General features: G+C 41.9%; 1 protein-coding gene across 1 annotated transcript in view; it reads left to right on the top strand.

Moving 5' to 3' along the window:
• The window catches only part of LOC147886161 (glutamate--glyoxylate aminotransferase 1-like), a 51,270-nt gene extending 34,316 nt beyond the window's left edge, over nt 1-16,954 (top strand). The window contains exons 5-13 of the mRNA XM_087395106.1: nt 9,313-9,400; nt 13,629-13,787; nt 14,424-14,597; nt 14,821-14,952; nt 15,532-15,597; nt 15,802-15,866; nt 16,003-16,094; nt 16,220-16,376; nt 16,496-16,954. Of these exons, the coding sequence (XP_087251232.1) occupies nt 9,313-9,400; nt 13,629-13,787; nt 14,424-14,597; nt 14,821-14,952; nt 15,532-15,597; nt 15,802-15,866; nt 16,003-16,094; nt 16,220-16,376; nt 16,496-16,628 (1,066 nt within the window). The 3' untranslated portion in view covers nt 16,629-16,954. The remainder of the gene's footprint in view (nt 1-9,312; nt 9,401-13,628; nt 13,788-14,423; nt 14,598-14,820; nt 14,953-15,531; nt 15,598-15,801; nt 15,867-16,002; nt 16,095-16,219; nt 16,377-16,495) is intronic.
• The last annotated feature ends 8,445 nt before the right edge of the window (nt 16,955-25,399 follow it).

Genomic DNA, 25,399 nt, shown 5'->3' with positions numbered 1-25,399 from the left:
ACTTGAAGCTGTTGGTTCATAATCTGTTGTAAAGCATCTTCTAGTACAGAAATCCTACCCACTAGAGTAGGTGTCGTGTGATGGGACACTTCTTGCGTAGATCGCGCTCTAGATTCACCAGGATTTACTCTGGAATCCTGTCCCTCTGTCTCCATTCTTTCAAAAGGGAAAATAGTTTTTTTTTCCCCACTTCAGATTCCCCTTTGCTGTATAGAAATAAATCGACTGCACACTGTGCTGTACAAGAATAAATCAAGAGCAATTTAAAAATTAAAATTTATACAGAAGAAATAAACGATGCTCCCTGGAAGCTCCACATAACGTAGATATCTCGAAGCTTGCTCTCTGTTTCGGATTGATCAGCCGCTCGTGCCAGTATCACTATCAGGGTGATACCAAATGACACGCTTCTATTTCGCTTTCAGCTCCTTTCGTCAAGTTTGACTTTTGCTGGCTGTCTGGTTCTCTCGTCAATTCATGTGCATCGTCAATTCACGGGCTAATTCTACTATTTGTTCCTTCATTCGTATCGCAATCAATCACAACGAAATGATAGGCTCTATTCCTTCGTCGATGAGGCCACTGATTCGCTTGACACCGCCAACACCTCGCTCGCGGGCTATATCGCTCTACGTGCATCGTCCATCGCTACGCTTGATTTACGAATTGAATAACCACTTCTATTCCTTGCCTGATGCCAACGGACGAGACGGCCAAATCCCGTGACCATTTAAAAGCACACGTCGCAATCCCCTGCGCTCCGATGCGAATGATCACGATCCTTCGTCCAGCGTGAACGCTCACCTGCTCTGATACCAAATGACATGTTCTCTTTCTAATCCTTCAGCTTTTCGTTGATGCACTAGCTAATCTAGAATCACAGGCGCTGGCATCCCGAATATCCACCCAGCTATCTCGTGGATGGCATGCTCACAAAAGATACGTAACTTTTTAATCCTTCATGCCTATCCACAAGCCCACAACTCCCTAGATGGTTCCCTTCTGCCACATGTCATCATTTTGGACCTTTAACTTGGTACACCATTTACCCCTCTCTTGGGGCACAATTAAAACATTTGCCCCTTGGCATTATTACACATTTAGGTGCACCTAGGCATGAGCACTCAGAACCACCTAGTCGATGCCAATACACCCTCACCTAGGACCTTGGCAGTTATTTCCCTTGACCATTTTATTTACGCACATTAAATATTACAAAAGTCGGTCATCTAAGAGAAAATGCCCACTGATCTTTCTGAGGTCATGCTATCTCGGCTAGAGCATAACATAAAAGGCCATATCAAAGCTGTGACATGTACTGAATGGCCTCATACAACCAAGATTACGGGAACCAGCCCCTCTACGCTATTGCAAATTCAGTCCAATGGATGACAGAGTATGCAGTGTTGCATTTGGAAATTAAGTCTCGGACAGTGTGAAAGCATGGGATGTTTATATGACAAGAGGGTAATAGAGTTGACATTGACTTGGGCGCGATTCTAGATAGGAGGTCCTCACTACTTTGTCTTTCCTTTGATTGTTGATGATTCTAAGCTTCATTGGTATGAGCTAGCTCAGCATGGGTTAGTCAAAGCCTATATAAAGCAATTTTCAACCATCCTTTAAAATCTCAAAATTTAGGAAGAAAAAATAATCATACGAGAAGTTTGTGTGTGGAAGGGTCAAATAGTCATTATGATGTGACGTTTTATATTATGTTAGATTGTCTTGTCATGTACTAAGCAAGAGATACCCAAACATGCACACATATGCACACAAAGGGCACACGGAGTGCAAATGAACTTGTTTGCCATGGCATGATTCCTTCGTATCCTTGCTAGGAAGTAAAATGGACGAGTCTCTTCATATGCGTTTGATTGGGACATAAAATCTTTCATGTGCATGTAAGCTCCTTTAAACATTCTACATTCATAGAAAATCACCATGAAAAAAAAAGTGGAATTATGGAGGGCCAAAAGCATGAAGTAGCCCAAATCCACATGTATTCTAAAAGTTTTGCTTAGTGGTGTATAACTGAGGCCGTAATCAGTGCTTGAACACATTGTGGACTATCATATTATGTGATGACGTTTATATCTTCATGTGCAATCAAACGGATCGTAAATATGTATAAATGGATGCTCAAGTATGTGTGGGTGTGTGGATTTATGTGTCAGAGCATATGTTTATACTATGGTTTACACCCACTATTGGGCGCTGATGATGTCAGTGGGGATGTCATAGTAGCTAGTCGGGAGTCACATGGAGTTTATGGTTATCAACTCTATGAGGGACTATCATGAGATTGAAACTGCAATGTGTTGTGTTCTTAGAGGATGAGTTTGGGCATGTTATTGGGGGGGGGGTTGGGTGTGTATGTACGCATATATGTATGTATGTGTGCATGTGTGTGTGTACATGTATATTTACACACACGCACGCGCGCGCACACACACACACACACTTTTTCTTTGGTAAAATCCAGTGCACTGTATTTATATTGTCATAACTTTACAAGAGGGAAAGTCTCCAAGAATGGAGAGTATCCCATAGATCAGAAGCATAAAAAGAAAAGCTCAATGCAAGATGCATGCATATCACCCTCATGGCAGGCATCATATAAAGATTGCCGCAATGAGGCTCTAAAAGATTCATATGACTTTTGAAACTGGCGGCCCAAGTATGCCAAATTGTGCTCTTCCCAGATTGTCCAAACAGCCCAATATCTCACCCATGAGAGAAAGAGTGAGTATTGAGATAAAGGCCTCCTAAATGTCAAATAGCCAAAAATGTTTCCCAAATATGTGACTCGGGAAATGGAGGCGAAGATGATCTGAAATTTTCCCAAGGAGGTTCCGAGTAGACGGGCAATGCCAAAGCAAATGAGGGACAGTCTCTGAAGGACACCGTAAACAGGTGGGTGGTGCAATGTGACGTTTGGCAAGTGTGATTCCCACTGACAATGTGCCGGTCATGCATCTCCAAAGAAAAAGTATTTGTTTCAAAGGCATTTTAGACCTCCATAATAGTCAGAGATTCTTCCGCCACCATGAAAGGGTCTGCCTGATATGCCATAGAGTATTAGCATATTGATGAATCCAAGGGGCAGGTTGAAGAAGCTTGTAGACTTTGATGGAGGTCAAAACAGGCAGAGGAATAGGACGAGAGCATGTAGGTATCCAAAGTGGAACATCTACTATACTTAAAACACACACACGTGTGCACGTGTGAACAGATATAGGAAGATTGCAGAGGGGTACAATTGCCAATCCATAAGCTTGTTTGTGTCAGCCACAGGGGGAATAGGTAGAAAAGGATGCAAGAGATCAGCAATTTTCTTCCATATCAATTTGTGATGCATTCCCAAAGCATAAGAGGCAGTGGCATAAGGAAAAGATAAGACATGGCCGTGATCATCTACCACATCATTGATGTATCTAATTCCCAATTTCATGAGATTATATGCCCGAACCGGTTCCTGTAAAGCAAGAGGAATGTCAAAGATGGCACTCCAATGAATACTTTCTTTCCTCATTGAGTATGTCCCCGTATGATTATTAGGAGCCCATTTGACTTTAGAAAGCACTTGTTTCCAGTCCAATATCAGAGCAGTAGAGAAAGGGCATCCAGGAATCTTCCCTACAAATCTCCCAATGACAACCTCCCAATGATCAGTAGTCCAATGGCCATAAGCAGTTGTCCTCATGTTGACACACATGGATGCTATCATACAAGTCCATGGCTGTTTTTGACGGAAAAAGGTATGGAGCATAGTCGCCTTCCTTGCAAGTACATGATATCTGATATTTAGAACATTAAGTCCTCCATGCATCCTAGGGCAACATACCATTTCCATCCTCAGCAGTCTGAATGCTTTCACAGCAGTTTTTGTCTTCCATAACAGCTCCATAGCTTGAGACATAAAGGTTGAGATATCTCTGGAGGACCAATGTAGCAAAGGCAAAAAGAACTGAACATAAGACATTACAATAGACTGTACTATTCTGAGCCTGACATGAAGTGGCCAAGTAGAAATTTTCCAATATTCCAATTTATGTTGAAGTCTTTGGAAGATCCATTTTAGCTGCTGCTTCCTAGTGATATGCCATCCTATAGGATATCCCAAATGCTTGACTACATCTTTGGAATGCACTATCTGACCAGGCCAGAGAATAGAATGCCAGTCACATTGTTTCAGGGGAAGCAATTTGGATTTGTCAAAGTTGACATGCAATCCCGCTGCTAATCCATAGAATGATAATGTGGTCGTAAGCATGCGGACTTCCCGAGGAGAGTTCTGTGGCATAAAGAAGGAATCATCAGCGTATGCCTGTGCCAAAAAAGATGCAGCCCCAGGGATTTTAAGACCAGTCATCTGTCCTGTGCTTGTAAGATGATCAAGATACATTAGTAGGGGATGAGTGGCAATGGCATAGAAAAGAGCACTAAGGGGGCAGCCCTGTCTGACTGATCTACCCAATATTCATGACCGAGATAGATGACTTCCGAGAATGCACTGGGAAGTAGATCCAGAATAAAGCCAATAAATTGCATTTGCTATCTTGGGACCAAAACCCAGCTTTGTCATGGTTTGAGAGATAAAATCCCATTGTACAGTGTCAAATGCCTTAGTGATATCTACTTGCAATATGAGCACATGGCACGAACCCATACTGATGAGGATGAAGGCCTGCATTCAGTATCCCATGAAGCCTATGCACAATCATTTTGGCAATGAGTTTGTAAACTACAGGCATCAAAGTAATAGGCCTCCAATCTGACATATGATCACAGAGATTTTTTTTGGGCACAAGTTTAATTATGCCATGCTTCCAAAGGTGTGGCAATTGATTTTCTTGCCAGGCAACATTGATCATTTGTAAGAGAACATCTTTCAAATCATCCCAAAAAGAAATATAAAATTCCATCGTAAGACCATCCCAGCCAGGGGACTTGTATTTGCCGAGATGGGACAATGCATTATCAAGTTCCGTGTCAGCAAAAGGTATCTCAAATAAAAGAGCATCATCCATTTCCACTATCCCAGAAACATATTGAAGAAATTCAGTCCTCGCATTAGTCATTTGATTTGATGGGGAGCCAGGGGTAGAGAACAGTGTCTGGAAGTAATTTTGGCATTCATCTTGGAGATCAGAGAAGGAGTGCGTCCAAGAGCCATCTAGCTTCCTTACCCTTAGACATGAGTTTTTCTTTCGAGTGGCATGCAGCCCCTGGAAGAAGGCTTTGGATGAGCAGCCCTTATCCATAAGGGGCTTCATTCTTGCTCTAATCTGCCATTTGTGCAATTTCCGCTGATCATTATCAGTCAGTTTAATCGGGGCTTGTGAGAGGGAATCATTTTGTGATTCAGAAAGAGGCCTTAAATGTGAAAATTCAGTCAACTGTTGTGCTGTCCTTTTTGCCCATTTGACCTCGTTCCTCCATGTAGCCATGTGCCAATTTCCATACTCCCTAATGACATTTTTTATACGAGAGACAAAGCTGTCCCAAGCATAATTCATGTCCTCCTGAGCATGCAAAAGCAAGGGATGAATTGCAAGTCTGATCATTTGCTGGAAATGTTGATGTCGAAGGTAAGCCTGATTAACATGCAATAATCTGCTGGAGAGAGTTGGCAAATCATCCATGCAGATTTAACCATAATGGGGCATGATCTGACAAGCCCAAAGAGAAATCTATGTGGAGATGAAGGCTAAAATCTGCATATTGTTGTGGATAGAACAAATACCATCTGTCAAGCCTAGCCCAGTATGTGGTATATGCATTATGATGAAAAGTATATCCGGGCACTGACCCTCGTAGAAGCAGCCATAAATCTTCAGCCTGCACAGAAAGAAGCATGCTATCCCATTTCTGTCTTTCGGATGAAAGCATATGAGATCTTGAAGTGGTGTTATCTCTCAGCAGAGGAGAATTGTTAAAATCTCCACAGATAAATGCATTGGATCTCCATGGATATTTGCTTAAAGAATCCCATAGAGAAGCCCTCATGGCAGAGGTCTGGGAGGCATAAATTGATGCAAGCTCAAAAATGTCACCATTGACATTACATTGTATGACTATCCATCGACCACTGCTGTCATTGAATGCTAACTGAGGCTGTAGCTCATGTCTGACCATTATGCATACCCCTGAGTAGGTAGTGGTACCAGCATAATAGTAGGTAGTGGTACCAGCATAATATAAATCATAGCCGCCAAAGTGATCATGATGACCAGCCTTAGAGTGTTGATTATGCTCTTGCAAACAAACAATATCTGGCTGCATTTTATGTACATAATTCCAGAAAAGCCTCCACTTTGAGACATTGCAGAGGCTCTGTACATTGTATGTAAAGCACTTAAGTGTTTGATGCATGAAAGAAATATATATAGTAAAGTATAAGTATGAAACAAGATATTAGAGAGGCAAAGCCTCTGCCTGCATGGGTTGCAGGCTTTCATGATCCATAAAAGATATGGCATTCTCCCCTTCTTCAGAATCACATATGGGAATACCCTTCTTCAAAACCCCCCCCCAATTTTGAAGGACAGGAGCTGAAGTGGAAGCCTGTCCTGGTAAGGGAGAGGAAGCATCCCATTGCCGAGATTGAAAGGGGCGTTGTTTCAATACAACCACCTTCTTAGGCTGTTGAAAACCATCCCGATCTGTCCCCACAGGTTCCTTTATCTTCTCTTTTTCTTTTTCTTTCCCTTTTCTAACAAGTGATTGCACCTGATTAATTGGTTTAGCATTCTTTGCTCCATTTCGATTTGCTGCGTTGGCTTGCAAATTCTCATTCTTGTCCCTTGTCTGAGGCGGCAAGGCATTAGGAGGGGGTTGATGCAGTACCATTGGGCATTCAGAGGCTAGATGCCGAAACTTGTGGCAGGCAAAGCAAGCGCTTGCAAATACACCCCATTTCAAGTCAAAAAACTTTTTCCCCATACATGTATGGACAGCATTTGGGGAGTGTCACACACATACATGTATAGACAGCATTTGGGGAGTGTCACACACACACATACATGTATGGACAGCATTTGGGGAGTGTCACACACACACACACACACATAGATATATATATATATGTATGTATATATATGGACAGCATTTGGGGAGTCTCACGGTTGTATGGGTTATTGTTATATTTGCATGTGAGAAATGACCTTTCTTGGGACGTCTTGCTCTAGCCAATAGCGTTCCCTCGATGGGGACCATGCTGTTGCCTCAAGCTGTAGGTGACGCTCGATGCGAGTCGTGTAGGAAGTGAAGGAGACCTACTCCACTCTGTTCGATTGCGCTGTGCGGGATGGCCAGAACCACTCTCTTGGATCCTACTAAATGTTACACAAGGGTCTGCCCTCCCAAATCCATAGGTGCCACACCGATCCCTTGGGTCGATAAGTCTCCGGTGGGATCGATGTACCAAGTCCTGCCCAAACGGCCCACTATCCTGACCCTCTGCCACTCTAGAGCCTCCAGGTCCGCCTCTGTCTTATCATCAACCTCTGACTCTTCGTGCAAGGATTGCTCTCTTCTAAATACATGTTGCTCTAATTGAGTGAGGAGTATGAATAAGGAGGAGATAAAGGTGACGGTGGCTTCTCATCCACCTATCCTCCATTACGTGCATCCTAATCTCAATACATTTATCCTGCTTTACAGTATGGGGTGCCACATATTGCTCGCCTCTTAATTGAGGGTGTGGTCTTCAATAGTGTACTTCACAGGAATAAGACTGTTGCAATAGCTCAGATATGTTGTGAATCTGGATCAAATTTTGAATACTGAGTATGTGCTGGAGCATTTTCTACCTTGGATTTGTCTGTCAAACGGTGTTTGTACACTTCTTGAAATCACTGACATCACATGTTTGTGGTTTCATCTCAGAGAACAGAAACTGTCATCTGTTTTTATTTTCAAGATGTCTAGATTGACCAGTAATTGGAGTAGTGGAGTGGCTTGGCAAGATTGGTTTTGCAGAGTTTATCACTTATAACTCACATGCCCACAGATTATTTTGGATCCTGTGTTGTAGTAACATGCAATTAAAGGAAGAGCTAAAGGCCACCAAAAAGTTTCTTGAAAGTTGAATCAAAAGACACGAGTCAGCAAGGCAAGCTTGGACTCTTAGTTGGAATGATTGCAGCCTAACAGAGGGAGCATTAAGGGGTTCAAAGTACTGGTATATTGAAGGTCACCTTACCTTGACATGTGCTCAAGGGGGGAGGGAAACAGCTCTTACAGAAGGACTGGAACACAATGCATTGGAATATCTTTTTATAAATTCCCCAAAGGAGACGATTTTCAAGGCCTTAGAATTTCTCGTAGAAAGAGAGGGATCCCTTTAGCAGTTGTTCTGAAGCAAGGGTATCTCTCATTTCAAGGATTCAGAAAAGATGCAGTATATATAAATGGATTATGATGAAACGTGCAAATAAAGGTGCCCATGAAAGGTGGAGATGCATCTGTAAATAAGCATTATTGAAGATTTTCTGTCAACTACGTGTGTTAGAAGGCAGTGATGTTCATGAAATTTCACAAGATCCAATCAAGTAAACATGAAAGTGATCTGATGATAATGTCTACCGTACTGCTCTGTAATACAAGGCAGATTTAGATATGGATTATAATTTGAGGGTTGTCCTTCTCTTCTGCGTATCATAGATGCTAGGGAGACTTTTTAAGGTTCCTCCTAGGTTGAGAATAATTTTGGATAAACCTAGAAGTAAGTTTCAGAAGCAGGATCAATTAAACTCCTCAACCTAGAATTGGTTTTTTGCTTCATCGAAGGTAGTGATGGAATAAAAAATGGGTGTATATTAAGTTCCTGTAGAAGCCGTGATGCTTCAAAATGGGTAGGAGACCTGCTACCAAGTTGATTTTGTGTGTTGGTGTCGAATTCACTATCGTGGCAGGCTTTTGTAAAAGTGCTTGTATCCTGGGGATGCATTTTTGTAGTGATGCATTTTATTATGATGGATGTGGGGATGCATTTTTAATGTCATGCTGTTTTTTTTTTGGGGGACTTTTTCTTTGGCTTTTCTAACTGTATACTTGATGATCCTTGACTTACTGTGTAAGTAGACAACTTGGAGTGGCTTATTGAGTGAAGGCATAATGCTTTAACGGGCTAGACATGCATTTACTTAGACTTCTCTGTTTGCAGCATTAGAATTAACTTTGAAAAACGTGTGATGCTTTTGCCTTCTCATGTCTGAAACTGCGTGACCTTTCATTTCAAGACTTAAAATGATGCTATGATGTTGCCTATGGCTTCTTGAGAGCTGAAGTTTGGAATTGATGCAGTGATCCAGAGCTTATATTTCTCACTGATGGGGCAAGCAAGGGTGTAATGCAGCTTCTGAATGTCATCATTCGGGATGAAAAGGATGGGGTAGCTTTTTCAATCCTTTCCAAAACATACCTTTGGTGATGTCTTCATAATCAGAGAGGTTTTTTAAAAGCAGTTTTTTTGGAATTTGAGCTCATTCCATAATTTTTTTCTTTTTATGCACCAGCATCTGGTAAGTGCTGCACTGAATGAAGATTGAAACTATTGGGTTTTCTAACATTGCTAAGAAGGGGAAAGTTTCTTACAACAGGCTTTTTAAAATGCTGTTTTGGCCTGTTCTGCGTTACAAATGGGATTCTTATCCCATCTCCATTGATCGTGTGTTCTACTTGAGCTCCAATGAATGAAGGAATGGCTGTAATGAAGGGGAAAATTATGGTAAGTTAGTGGGGTGTTAGCACGAAGGGTGTGATTCGCTAGAGGAGGGTTTGGGCAAGGAGTATAAAAGCCTACCTCTATTCATTCATTCTCATGCATTGATTTGACTCCTTATCCTTTAATCTACTACAAGCTCCTTTTGGTGTCAGCATCTCTCTCTCTCTCTCTCTCTCTCTCTCTCTCTCTCTCTCTCTCTCTCTCTCGTGTGCGGGGGGCACGTACTGAGGATTGCCATCGAACAGATTTGTGTCTCACACGCATTGAGGATTGTCGTCGGACTGTTGCGGGTCTCGTCCCAGCTGAGGATTGAGATAGGGAGAGCCACATAGACACCTAGAGAGCAACGGATTTACAGGCTATGCACATTGGCACAGGTGGAGTACCTCCTATGCATTTGCCATGACTTCTATGAGATCAAAGGATGATACCACTGTCTCTTTCAGGAGGGACACGGGTTCGGTCCACTCTCAGGGTTGATCCACTTCCATGACCAGGTCTGTGTTGGCTCAGAGATGCAGTGATGCAGAGAGACCTTACTGAGGAGGTAACAATGCCACATGAGATAGATTGAGCGTAACAATACATCATCGATTTCTATGCCTTCGCGTCGGCCCCAAGTCACAGCGTGGTAGCGGAGGAGGAGATAGTTGACATGAGGGCAACATGGATCAGCGGGAAGAGATGGCACGGACGGGCTGAACAGAGCACGTACGATACAAGTCCAACCCATCATTATAGGTCTAGCATGGATCCGCGAGAAGAGAGGTGCCGACGGGTTGACGAGAGTACGTACGATATAGGTCCAGCTCTATTCGGGGGAGATTGTCCGAGCCGAGTTGTCACACTTGATATGAGCCATCCGAAACGGAGGTCACGGAGACCACGCCCCCTGCCTCGACGAGAGATGGCTCAACAGACGTACATACGAGACATTCGTGTCTCATCCGAGAGCCACCATGGCACCCGGATATGTTTTCAGAGCACTAGCTTTGCATGTCTGAGTTTTGAGTTTTGAGATTATTAGCTTAGCTTAGCACTTAGGAAGGGCCTTAGTGAGTCCTTTGATTCAGGCCACATTTTGTTGTGTATGAGTTACTTTTTTTATTGTACTTTGCCTCATAGTCCCTTGAGGCCGTCCGAAGTTGTTAGTACAACTTTCTTACTTTCTTTCTCTCTCTTAGCAATGAGAGTTTTTGCAACGGGCTTTTGATACAAACACCATCATACCCATTCACAAGGCAAGGGATCATGTTGTTATTTTGAGTTTCAATTACCATTACTTTGGTCTTGGCGATGTTGACCTACATGCTTGAGTGTCTACCGAATTTGCCTCGTGCATGTAAGTGCGCTTGCATATCCCTCTACTACATCATATGCATCAATGAGCATTAGTAGGGCATACCCCGCAACTTGGACTCCCACTCTATTGTGTGCTCTCATCCAATCTTCCAGCTCATCAATGAAGGGGCCGAAGAGAGTTGGTGAGAGGGCTTGGTTTACCCCTATGTTGCTACTTATGATCTTTTCCTGGAGCATGACCCATCTACTAGTGGCTGCACTGTGCGGCCAGCACCCTCTCGTAGAGTTGGAATGTGGCTTCTTTGAGTACTGCGGGACTTGGAGCTTTTCTAGGCTCTCTCATAGCTTTTTACATGGAATTGTGTCGAAAACTTTCTTGAAGTCGACAAAGCAGCAGTAGACATCCCTTTTCTTATTCTTGTCTCCCTCCATCGCCTCTCTCATAGCGACTAAACGATCCACTGTGGGGTGCTTGGGGTGAAACCTTGCCTGGGGGGCTGCTCTAATTCCTTGTGCCTCCGCCCATCTGCTGATTTTGTGCTCAATGATGGTACCGTATAGTTTGGCCATTAGGCTGCTTACCATGATTGTTCTGCAGTTTTTTGCCACCTTACTGTCCCCTGGTTTGTGGATCGGTACAATCTTGCTGAGTTGCCATTCTGAGGGGAATCCTCTCCTCTAAAGCTTATTTCATGAGCTTGGTGAGCATTCTCTTTGTCTTGCCTCCTCCCCATGTCACCATCTCAACCACTAGTCCTCGTGCCTTTTTGTTTTCTAGCTTCATCCTTCAGTATTGCTGTCATGAATTTATTCATTGCTTGACATGTAGAAGGCATTTTGTTCCCTCTTAAAGATATGTGCAGTTTATAATTCATTCTCAGCCTGGGGCGCATTGTAGTTTTTGTTTGCTTGCAGCAAACCTGGTCCCTTTGAGTCCTAGTGACAATGCTTTGTGGTAGGACTCCAAGGTCTCTTTATCGAACTTGAGGTATTCCATTGTGTGACTTGCAGCGAGGTTTATGGTCTTGTAGTCGAGTTGTCTCTTCATGTGGGTGATTTATCCCGTGTCCTCTGACGCCCTTTTCCAACCCCTCCTTTCCTCATTCTCCTCTTCTATTTCCCTCCACAGAGAACCTAGCTATGTTGTCTCTTAGATGCATAAAAAGGTCTTCCGGTCAGATGGATGTTGTGTTTGTAGATAGGTGATGGAGGTGGTGCAAAATAACATGTTACTAGACAGATGCTCCCTTCTTTTCATGCTATCTCTAATCACATGTATTGTTTACGTGGGTCTTCCTTTATGACGATTGGCTGTTTTTTCCCATGCTGTGCCATGCTGATTTAGCATGCTATCCCACCAAATCCCCATCTTCCTATGTGTTTTTGGTATTCCATATTGATGTTTTCAGAAAACCTTGTATTTCTGGGGATTCATTCCCTTCATGCTCTAATGTCTCCAAAGCTATAAATATGTATGTTTCGAATAATTCCTCTTCCATTGTCAGGCATTGTCCAAGGACCATCCTCCTACGCTCCATATTTGGATCGTGAGGTCTCGAGTCCCTATGTGACCTATGGGTCACACTTTTTTTTTAAAAGTGAAAAGACGACCTATGAGACACACACGCACGCACGGGCACACAGAGAGAGAGAGAGAGAGAGAGAGAGAGAGAGAGAGAGAGAGAGAGAGTTTTAATTAACGTCTGCAAAAGGCAAAAAAACTGAATACTTCACCAAGTGCTCCCACTCATTTTAGCAACCCAGATTGTTAAGGAACTAACACTGCATGCAAAAATCAGACTGGGCTTTCAGCCAATTAGAACTCATGGCTTGGATTGGTAAAACATGACATGATAGTAGTCTGTAGAGACACTGCCATCCCTTGCATTTGCCTGCCAGTCACTGCTGCTGATGAATATTATCCAGTGACAATCGTGGTGCTGGAGGAATGAAGAAGGGAGAGAGAAGGGAAGAGGGGGCAGGGGGGTTGCCCTTTCAGCAAACGATAGAATTAGGGCACAAGTGAGGGTGAGAACTGCAACTCACAATTCAGCGGACTGCAAGATACAACTCAGCGGATTGTAATGAACAGGGGAAATTATGTAATTAGAGGTATGTAGAAAGGACTATAAAAGACCCATCTCTGCCAATTTAGCATAACTTTTCCCTTAATTACATGAACAAAGGTCGGGGGTTTTGTCAAATTACTTAATTAGGTTTCACAACTACAACATTGAAAGAAGGCACGCACCTTGGCACTTTGTTCACTGGTCTCTTGGTTTAAATCATGATTACTTGTTTGATTTAAAGGTAATTAATGTTCTGGTGTACAACTTTATTGTTGTAAAGTTTGCACTTACAAACCTTCCTTTAGATATGCCTAGTAGAATTTAAAGGAATCCCAAGGAATCGCTCCTTTTCAACTTGGAATTGCACTGGTCATCTTGTGCCAATTCTGCATGTATTCTAGTCCTTAGTTTTTCACCTCATGCTGAGACTGCTCTTGTTGTTGTTTAGGTGGTGACATGTTATCCTGTTGACCCTTTACTTTCTATAGTGGATTGTGGTGATTTTTCATGTTTGATGTTTGCAGATCCTGTGTCCAATACCACAATACCCTCTGTACTCAGCAACAATTCAGCTTATTGGTGGTACATTGGTTCCGTACTATTTGAACGAGGAATCAAACTGGGGTTTGGACATTGAAGATTTGAAAAGCCAAGTCACTGCAGGTCGCAGGAAAGGGTTAACTGTAAGATTTCTGATTCCATGCTTGCTGTTTCTACCTGCTATCATGTAGAGGAAGTCTGATATTGCCTTGTAATTTGGAGTAATGGTGTTTTTTTGGATTTATGCTGAAATATTTATATTGGAGCTATTAATTATTTCTCATGGTTAATTGACGACTGATGTTCTACAATTGTCAGATTTAAGGACTACATTCAATAATGTTGTCATGGTTGAAATTGGTTTTGGTATGTTGGTTTCTGTAAAATAGTTTATCTTTGTGAAGTCAAGACTCTGCATTTTACCTATGTCTGCAATGCTGAGTTTTAAATGAACCTGTGCTTCTGATGGATATCTTAAATTATTTTAATTAATGCAGTAGATGATGTTTTTGCCCTCTCATCATACGCTAATTGTGGCTATCTCAAGTAATTTTAAGTAATTCATCAGATGATTTTCTGTCAATATCTATGACATGTCAAGATTGTGATGAATGGGTTCACTTGTCTGGACGTGCTTACTCTAAATGGTTATAATAGTGAGGTGTGAAGTTTTTTTTTTTGGTTTGGGGGGGTTGTAATATGAGAGGATTTGTCGTTAGATTGCACTTTTTTGAACTTATTGACTGGTATGTCTATGTGTATATATTTCTGGAATACAGATTAGAGCGCTGGTATTTATCAACCCTGGAAACCCAACAGGACAGTGCCTCTCGGAGGCTAATCTTCGGGACTTGATTCAGTTCTGCTATCAAGAGAATATTGTATTGTTGGCAGATGAAGTGTATCAGCTAAATGTCTATCAGGATGAGCGACCTTTTGTAAGTGCTAAGAAGGTGCGTGATACAATGTCCAGAGGATAGTCACGTGAAATTTCAACATGCTTTCTGGGTGAAAGTTTTGAATTGTTAGGCAGTGCATTGTAAAAATGCACCAGTTTGTGCCTGTAGTATAAGTTTATCTGCGTGGCTGTAAGCAAAACTTCCTCAAGTGAAGAGTATATAGGCAGTGCTATGCTTGTCTTTTACATTGTTATGTGGTTTTACATACCCATCTCAGGTTTTGATGGACATGGGCCTTCCCTTCAGCAAGGAAGTCGAGCTGATATCTTTCCATACTGTATCAAAAGGTTTTTGGGGTGAATGTGGTCAACGGGGTGGTTATTTTGAGCTAACAAACATCCTTCCCAAGGTAAATATAATTTACAACTGTTTAGCATCAGTGTGTCATGTTTTGTACAGGTCTTTTTTTAAAATCCATACTACTCTTTTTAAAGACCTCCTCTCTCCCTCCCTCCAAAGGTATCTAGTTGGTTGTCTGTAGCACGAGTGTGCTGACTGTAGCATATTTTAATGTTCTTTTTGGCATCTCTCTCTCTCTCTCTCTCTCTCTCTCTCTCTCTCTCTCTCGTAGGAGTGGAGTTTTCTCAGCTCAACTTAATTCAGGGTAGATTCCACACACACTCAGGGCAGGCCTCCAGTTTATCACTCCTAGTCATTGTGTAGGCTTTTGTTTGCATCAAACTTGACTTTGCACACAAAGGACGTATACTCTGTGTTGTCTGCAATCTCATATGCTTTTTCATTTTGAAGATTATATTATTTCAGCAGAGAATTTGTTGTATTCGTTGCATGTTACATGTATAAAACTTTGTAAATAATATTATATCAGAAGAGAATATGTCAAATTAAGCATTTGTCCTTGTTTAGCTCTTTTGGAGCCTTTCCATAGATGGATTTGGGCTTAATGGTCCCTTTTCCTCTTGAGCAGACGGTGGATGAGCTGTATAAGGTGGCATCTATTTCTCTCAGTCCAAATGTCCCTGGTCAGATTTTCGTAAGCTTTTTTTCCACACGAACCCATGGATTTTATCATGAAACGATGCGAGTGTTGTAAGAGTTATGATTATGTCTTGGCTTTGTCCTTCTGGTTGGTCTATTAATATCTTCTCATATTTTTCAAGTTGTAGAATTTGACACTTTCTTCTACGATATATAACATCTCTGTGGTTTGATTTGTGGATGGAATTGGAATTCCCAGGTAGGTTTAATGGTCAATCCACCAAAACCAGTAGACATCTCTTATCCTCGATATGCACAAGAAAGGTTAAATGATCTTCACTCATCGTTGATCTATATGCATTCCGTGGTTCTAGGCATCGTGTAATTAAGACCTTTTAAGTCTCTATTGGAGAGAACTCTGAGCCATGTCCCTGATGATAGTTTGAAATGAGTTCTGCAGCAAGTCAATTTTGGAATCATTGCGGAGGAGGGCACACATTATGACAGATGGGTTCAACAGATGCAGAAATGTTACTTGCAATTTTACTGAAGGTTAGGGCTTTTCATGCACAAGCACTGCCCAGACTGAAGTTTACACTTGAAAAGGATCTCTGGCCATTTTATTCTTGCTTTTATGGGAAGTTCTGTAAGCCTTTCTGTTATGAACAATGGTACAGGTGCCATGTATTCATTTCCAAAGGTCAAGCTCCCGCCAGCTGCTATTGCAGCTGCCAAGAGGGCTGGAAAGGCTCCAGATGTTTTCTACTGCATTAAACTGGTTGAAGCAACAGGAATATCAACCGTCCCTGGTTCTGGTTTTGGTCAGAAAGAAGGGTAATATATTTGCTTCATGCACATGTTCTTTCCTACATATATCTTCTTAATTCATGCAACCTCTGTCTTTTTCAATATATATTTTTTAGTTATATGTAAACGTTTATCCCATTTTGTAGGACATTTCATTTGCGGACGACAATCCTGCCAGCCGAAGAGGATATGCCAGAAGTCATGGAGAAATTTATGAGGTTTAATGACGAGTTCATGGCTCAGTATGATGGCCCGAGTCAGATTTCATCTAGACTATGATAATTTCTCTAGTCATTCTTAATGTCAAAGAACAGGATGTCTACTCCTAATTATATTTGGCTATGTACCCTAAAAGCGAAAATGCTTTTGTACCTCCTTCCACAAAACTAGAATGTATATTTGGATATTGACCTTACCTGGTCCTTCAATTTGTGGGAAGTCTGAGTTGATGTTATTCTTTTCAAAACAAGCCTATTACTTTCTAGACTAGTCATGTGAAATCGATGGCTATAGTTGTAAATGCTCAAGAAACTGGTATTGGAATATTAACATTCGGCTCATCTAGAGTCGGTAGAATTCAATAGATTTGTTGGTTTCTTTTAAAATTTTCCTATCCCTGGGCAAGCATGTCAATACAGGTTCTCAACATCTGTGGCGCTGTGTCATGATGACGGACCTGGATAATGTTGCAACTTTTCCTTGAGACAGGTGCTGCAAATGGTAGAAAGATAAAAATCTATTAATTAGCACGAGTGATATGTGCAAATGGTACACCGACAAAATATCGTGTAACCCCTTGAACATTCCGTCAATACAGATCACAAGCTATTTGAAGAGGCCCTCAGCTACTCAAGCGAAAATGCAAATGGAAAGGGGAATATGGTGCTACAGACAGAGTACAGACAAGGAACTGTAGCAAAAGCCATCGATCAGATAAACTAGAATTTGTAAAAGGTTTGAGAGCTTGTAGAGAGAGAGCCTTGTGGCCTTTGGAATTGGAGGCGTGTCTCGAGGGCTTCCTCGAGAATGGGGTACTTCTAGAATCTCGGTTTGGCTAACGCTTATTGTGCACATTAATTGTTCTAGTCGGTCTCTGTTGCCAGTTTTTAATACACTTAAGACAGGTTTCAACGAATTACTTTTTTTCGCAGATCGTTAAGAGGTGAGTGTCTGATTAAATGTTGAACCTAAAGCGATTTAGGGCCTTTTCCCACTAGCAGTTAGGTTATGTTAGTGAGCTTAACATAACTAGTTTTGTTAAGTTAAAGTTAAAATGGAAATTTCATTCCCGTAGGTAACCCATTATGTTATGCACTGAGTGGTCTTAAATCAAACTTTCGGGGTATTATAAAATGGTTAATCTCATCGATCCAAAGTTCTTTCTTTAAAGTTAAGGTCACAATGTATTCTTCTTTTCAAGACCTTTCAAACAAGTTCCCATGTTGTATAGTCTTGAGTTGATCTTAGACCATGAAATTTTCTTAACGAGACCGCCCGACCAGAGGTGTTACTATTGATATGGCCCACAACATAGAGAGAGCTCAGAGACTACACCCTAATCCATAGCGTAGACGGCTAGACAGACATCGATACTAGACATTTTTGCAGCTCACAGGAGGGCCACCATGGCACTTGGATATGTCTTGTGACCGCATTTTCCATCTTCTTTGGGCTATTCTCGGAAGGGTTTGTTCAAATGGCACATGGGATTCATGTATTTGGGTATATGTACGATTAAATGCACTTTTATGATAGTAAACACTTTCGAGTGGCACGTGGGGCTCACAAGTGGTGATGTGCTTGGTTTTCTTCTAGTGGTCTTTCGAAACTACGTTTTCATGTTGAAGTGACCTTAAATAACACGTAAGAAGATGCCTGCATCTTCCATCTATTTTGGGGTATCCCTGCAACGGTTCGGGGATGCTTCACTACATTGTTAAAGCATTACTTAACAACTAGCTATTATTTTTATTAGTGTTGGCTTTTGGGAACGTCCCAAATCATAATGGAGCCCAAATTCTTTTAAATAAAAAAATCGCATCTCATAGGATGAGAATGCATTCATTTGAGGGTTTTTAAACTAAAAGATGGCCACCCTAAAATTCAATATATTGTAGGTAAAACAAAAAAAAAAGGTCATCTTCATAAGATAGAAGACCAACAACTAGTGCTGAGAAGGAATCTTCCCAGAGGGTCCTGAGCATGCATAGTTTGTATTTCCAATAGTGCTCCCACCTGTATGCTTTTTGGGCACTAGAAACTTGGCCACTTTAAAGTGCAAAAAGTGTACCACCTTATCTTGCATATACCTTGCGTTTAAACATCGAAGGATTGGAGTAATGTCATGCCTACCTCATGACCTCATGTAGGTGTGATTGGTTGTAGAAGTGTGCAGTTGTGTGTAGGGGGGACACTGTAGGGTGCATGCATCATGCATTTGCTAGGCGTAGAGGAGACCACCCACCATCTTTCTAAGTCTACCACTTGGCCAAAGGCACACCCACCAAAATGTAATGCCTTGTAGTGTTGTACTAAGAATTGAGTCTGCAACAACCACATGGCCCCCACCCTTGGGCCCAATACATGTGTTCCATTTGGCTAACAGTTAAGATTTATTTATATCTAATCTAACTCGTAGATTTTCTGAATCCTCCCTCTTTATTGCTTGCAAGACCATCTTTAGGCCACTACGCCAATAAGCCAATCAGATGCTCCCTTTGGCTAACATGTTCGATTTATTTATATCTTCATAGCTTTTTTGAATCCTCCCTCTTTATTGCTTACAAAACCATATCTAGGTTACCAAAAAAATCTAAGCCTCCAGTATGATCCGTCCACCAAGGCTTAGATTAAGTTTCATAATCCTCCCCTAATCCATTCCTAAGGAGGCCATTTTGAGACCCAATTTTTCCTCTGATGTACATGGCCATCTAATGTCAAATGAAGGGATTCAATATCATATTTTTTACTTGTTAACATCAAATACTAAAAGTATCCCCACAGAGTTCATAGAGGGAATGAGGGCTTATAAGATATGTGTGAAGTTGTATTAGAAGACCACAAAGTGAGAATAGGCAACTAGGTGAGATTACCCAGTTAGTGCTATTGTTCCCCATTAAATAGTTTGACCAGGGTACCAAAGTAGAAACCCTTATCTTGCAACCATACTCTTTAACTTCTCCTTTATTTTGTTATGCTATGTGTTCTTGTGCCTTGTCACATGAATATCCTTGACATGGTCCTTGAGCAATTGCTCCTCATGCTAAGGTAACCAAATCCTCATAGTACTCTAAAGGTAGTACTTATCCAAGATAGGTTGTGATAGATCTTTGGATGCATTGAACAACATCCAAACAAATGCTTGCCATGGTCACATCCTTTCATCACCTAACTAATTTACTAAAAGCCTAGACCAACTACTTAATTTGTTGTTAAAGGCTACCACACAACCGAGAGAGACTTCAATTCAAGATCACAAGCTCAATAAATTGTAGCAAACACTGTATGAAACAACAAAAGTCCATTGTGAGGCCAACGTGGCCCCCTATGGGCTTCCCCATAAAGATCAAGCAATCAGTAGCAAACACTTTACAAAAAATACCAAAATCCCTTATGAACCCCAAGGTCCCATGGAGTAACCCCTAATTTTATAATGGTGTTAACAAACACCTTCAAAAGTTATAACAAGCATCTAGATTATTGTCATTGGAAGGCATTAGCATTCGCTATTTGTATCCAAGATTCAACCCATTCATGTGCTACCACCATCTCATCACGATCAATGTAATTATAATTACAGAAGAGAAATAAGGAATTACTAATTTTTTCCTCTATAGCACTTTCTCCGTTCCATATGGCTTGTGCTTCATATGGTGGAAATCTCCCATAACGAGTGCTACAACAAGTAATCTCACTTAGAAAGTCTAGTAGCTCTCTCCTGTATGAAATTAAACTATTTATTTCAGTAGTAGACCTACTTTTTTTTTTTCTCTCCTCCTTCTCCAGGCACTTGTGAAGAGAAAACTCCTCTTTTTCATCTTGGGTTAGTGGAGATTTTTGTGTCTTTCTATGCTCTCTATTTGTCTCATTCTCGGTAATCTAATCTTTATTGTTGCTAGTGGAAACATCCACGGAAGAGATGACTTTGAAAAGATCCATGAATTGTTGAGCTAAGACAAGATGGAATGAGGAACAAGAGAAAGTGAGGGAGTAAGGCAAGATGGAAGAAGAGTGCGAGAGTAAGGCTATGAGATGAAAGAAGAGTGCAAGAATGGTAATGAGAGTAGACTCCAACGTGATATGGAAGAAGAGTTTGAGAGTAAGGCTGCAAGCGATATGGAAGGAGGAGTAAGCTTGAGGATAGGAGAAAGGTAATGAGAGCAAAGAAAAAGAAGAGTTCAAGAGTAAGGCTGCGGGCGAGATAAAAGGAGTAAGGCTGAGGATAGGAGAATAGAATGAAAGAAAAACTCTGAGGCAAGATAATAGATGAACGACTAGAGAGGGATTCAAGGAAGTGCAGACTCATAATGTGAGATGAAAGATTTAGAATAAAGAATTGGGAGAAGTTGAGATGTTGTTATGATGATGGTTGGAGAATGCTAGACTACTAGATTGTGTGAAGTAACAGATGCAAGACCGTGATGTGAGACACATGAGAGGATAGATTTTGAATACATTGAAATCTTTGAAATAAATTGATCAAAGATAAGAATGATATAATTATCATATGCTTATCATGAGATATTTAATGTATATAACAAATTAGACTTCGTATAAAGTGAAACCAATTAAATAAATTGAAAGAGGATGAGTTGTCAATGATGAGAACGCTCTAGACTACAAGATACGGGATACCAATGCTAAATACAAATACTTTTTTTTAAACAAGTGAAAAGTGTTGGGATGTCCATCAGTGTGTACGTCATAAAGAAAGCATCATTGTGAGCATCGATATGGGCATCGGTAGGTGATACTTTGACTGCCAATATAGGCATTGGTATGAATGCCAGTATATACCAACACTGCAATGTCGGTGTAGGCATCGGTATATACTGGTGTTTTAATAGAATTAAAAAAAGAATTTTTGGGGCATGATGGGGCTTGTTTCAAGTCCCATCCTGCCCCACAAACATTAGAATCATGATTAAATGTTGCAAAAAGAGGTTTTACAAAATCATGTTACAAAAAAGGTCTACAAAATAGCAAAAGTAGTGCTGAAGTTGAGAATGGAAAATCTGCCAAAGTAATGCACTAAAAAATGGCAAAAGTGCCAAAATACAAAATGACCAAATGTCCTGTCCTACTATTGCTACTCCTCCTCCTAACTCTCCTCCTCCTCCTAGCTCTCGTCATCCTTGGCCTCTTTGCATAGGCCTGATCCCTCGCCCTCCTCTTATGCGAGCCTCTCCACTTCTTCTTGAGATCTAGTCTCCAAGTTTGGATCTCTATAAGTTGACTCCTTAAGAACGAAACAAGTTAGGAAATAAGATAAGAGAGTCGATTGTAAGACAACAATGATACTCAAATGACAATGATGAGGATTAGGGTATAATCACATGATGCTCGTTCCCCTTTTGACAATTGATGTTGTATCCTTCTTGCTCCTTCTCCTTAAACCAAGGCTTGGCGCCCTTCTATACTCATCATTGTATGGAGGCCTACCAATCACAGATTCATGTGGATCCAAATTCAAGGAGTTAGATATGAATGACTAAACATATTAGATACTCAGTAGAAGATTAATATATACTTACCACCCATGCCTTATTGCCTAGTCTCCCAAGATGTGAAGGACCTATGGTCTCAGGCATCTTTTCGACACCCTCTGTTGAGTCATGAACCCATCTGGATTCTCCTTGAACTCCTTCTTTGCTTTCTTCCAATCTTTCGGGTCTGCCCACCTTGGCTTGGGCTTACCTAAACTAACAGCCTTCCTTAAGTCATATCTCTGAGACATTAGGATCTCTCCCATGCGCGTAAGCATGGCATTTCAATCAAACTCATACCAGTGAGTATTGGGAAATTTTGCCTTTAGGGCATCTATGATGGAATCCTTGGCTCTATTGTCTTGCGGATTCCAAGGTTTGAATATATCCTTAGGGAAGTGTGTGCTCATCAACAACGTCATGTAGCTTATGACCTGCATCTCATCCTTATTCTATACAACTTCCCCAACGCTGTTCACAAAGTAGAAGAGGTCCTTGGTCAAAACATAGTTCGAAGGATGCATGGTGGATGGAGTAGCGGAGACAAAGTGTGGAGTGGGAGTAGCAGAGGTAGAGTGAGGGGTGGAGTGAGTGCTTAAGGATTGAGGAGTAGCAGAGTGAGTGGTGAGGGGGGTGCTATGGTCTATGAGAGGGGAGGGCAAGGGACCAGAATGGAACTGTGTCTCATGAACAAAGGAGACCTGGAGCATTGGGAGTGTGCACACTCGTCTACATCTCCCATGCCACTAGAGCATCCTCGACACTTACTACTCTTTATGGACCTTGGAAAATTTTGTTCATCTCCAGTTTGCTGTGTACTCTCTATTCTTTGTTCAGTTTCTGTTCTGTTGCACCGTGTAATTTAACATGGTATTAGAGCCCAGGCAGTTCTAAGGATTGAAGAATAGAAGAGAGGCGAGGGCTTAAACATCATATGGAGTGATGGCAATAGGAAGTGGCTCAAGTCAGTAGCTGCTGCTGCTGCACCAACAATCCAGGCGTTGAGGATTCGCCCACCAGCCTTCACTGAGATGGTACGAACTACACTCTATGGAAGTTTAAAATTACTGCCATTCTGGATTCATATGAGCTTCTGGAGACAGTACTCGGGACCGAGACCTAGAACCACAAGGAACCCCCAACCCAGCAAATCTGGGGAGTACAATACCTCCTAATGTCGACCTTCTACGATCTTGGAAACGCAAGAACGTAGATGCTCTGTGTGCCCTAGTTACAAGTACTACTAATAGTGTTTTGACCTTGATTCAGCATACATCTAAGGCAATTGTGGCCTAGAACATATTGAAGAGTCAATATGAGACGTGGAATCAGATAAGGATCCGGAACCTAGAGAATCAGTCGCAGCTGAGAAGTTTAATGAAGGAGAGACAGCAAAGGCGTTCATAACCCGAATCCAAAATCTGCGTGACCAGATGGCTAGTGCTAGGATACAAAAGACTAGCAAAGAGCTAGCTCGGCGGTGTCTTCGGATATGTCCACCAAGGTGTGATGGACTGGTAACAGTGCTTAACACTCAGGTGAGACCCCAACCATTGTCATTTGAGGAGTCCTGTGCTTTACTTATGGAGGAGGAATTGAGGCTTAAAGGTCGAGACGGAGGCGGCAATGGGGATGCTGCGTTCTCTACCATTACAAAAGGCAAAGGTGGTTCCTCCACCAAAGGTGAGTCCTCTACTAGTGGTGACAAAAAGAAGAAGGGCGGCAAGAAGAAGTTTCAGGGAGAATGCTTCTACTGCAAGAAGAAGGGCCATGTGATTGCAGATTGCCGAGTCAAGAAAGCAGATGAAAAGAATGGTACACTGTAAGGGGAAAGAGACAGCTAACATAGTGGAAGCAGAGTTGGATCTATTTCTGGCCATTGAGGAAGAGTGTTCCTCAGTTCAAGAAGCATCAACCACTGATTCATGGGTGTTGGATAGTGGTGCCTCCCATCACATGACCTGCAAGAAGGGTCTATATTGTTCCATGCAGCCTCTATAGGAACCCATCACTATGACGGTTGGAAATAACGCAAAATGCCCTGTTGAGGGTACAGGTACGGTTTCATTTGTTTCTATAAATAGAGATGTTAAGAAACTATCTAATGTGCTATATGTTCCACAAATCAAGAGAAATTTGCTATCAGTTGCTCCCATAACTGACCTTGACCATGAGGTGAGGTTCAACAAGATAGGAGCAAAAATTCTGGATAGTGCTGGCAATCTTGTTGGCACAGGAGTAAGGAGGAACAACTTGTATGAGCTAAGTGCTCTTACAACGTCCGCTGGAGTGGGCACAAGCAGACTTTGGCATGAAAGATTCGGCCACATTGGATTTGCAGTGCTGAAGGAGATGCAGAAGCAAGGTATGGTTGCTCACTTACCTGTAGTTGCTCGCAGAAATCAAAGAACCGTGTGAAGCTTGCATGATGGGCAAGCAACAGAGAAAGGCATTCCCACAAGAAAGCAATAATAGAGCAAACACTCCTCTAGAGTTGATGCATGTTGATGAGTGAGGGGTTGGGGAGAGGCGCAGAGAATGAGGGGAGGAATAGATTATGCACAGAAAAGGGTAGATAGAAGACGGCGTGAGCTGATGCGAGGGGGGGGGAATCAGAGACGATGGTTTAATTAGGTTGATTGATTGAAAAGATGGACGTAGCGAGGGTGCCGCGCGTAGGCTTGTTTTGTTGTGGAGTGCAATTAAAATATTAAGGTTTCTGATTGATTGGGAGAACAAGCCATGCAAACGACAACCGCAAAGGCCGGCTGAGAGCATGCGCCCCCTGTCTCTTCTCTCGTCCCCATGTAATTGGGCAATCCCCCGATTCCCATGCAAATATACCTTCTAAATTAAACCCTAATCATCATCCTTCATATTTCTACGTTGTCTTCTTCTTCTCCTTCTTCGCCTGCACTTCTTCTTCCTCCATTCTTCTCCATTCTTCTCTTTTCTTCTTCTTCCTCCATTCGTGCTTCCTACTCCCTTCCTCGAATCTCTCCCCCCCCTTCCTAAATACAGTCCCTCCACCTCCACATTCCCACCCCCTTCTCTTTTCTTCATCATCTCTTTCATCGTCCCTTCCATCTTCCTCGGCCTCCTTTGCTATCCTAGGCAGGCCATTCTTGCGAATGTCCAGACTCGTGCATGACTAGTGTAATGATAAGATCTACTTACAACACGAGGAGAAAATCATGAGAGTGGACTTGCACACCTACAAGGCCCACCCATGGTCATGACACCTCTTTGCCGCAGAATCCGACACCACCGCCCGAACCACCTTTGTAAAGCTATTCCAACCTTGTGACAAGGAAGAGGATGAGAAGGAGTCTGATGACTTCTAGT

Source organism: Dipteris shenzhenensis, chromosome 24, assembly GCF_047967505.1.
Source record: "Dipteris shenzhenensis isolate YYH24624 ecotype China chromosome 24, Dip_SZ_1.0, whole genome shotgun sequence".
Lineage (NCBI taxonomy): Eukaryota > Viridiplantae > Streptophyta > Polypodiopsida > Gleicheniales > Dipteridaceae > Dipteris > Dipteris shenzhenensis.
Note: the sequence above shows the minus strand (reverse complement) of the source record. Positions and strands in the feature narration are given on the sequence as shown.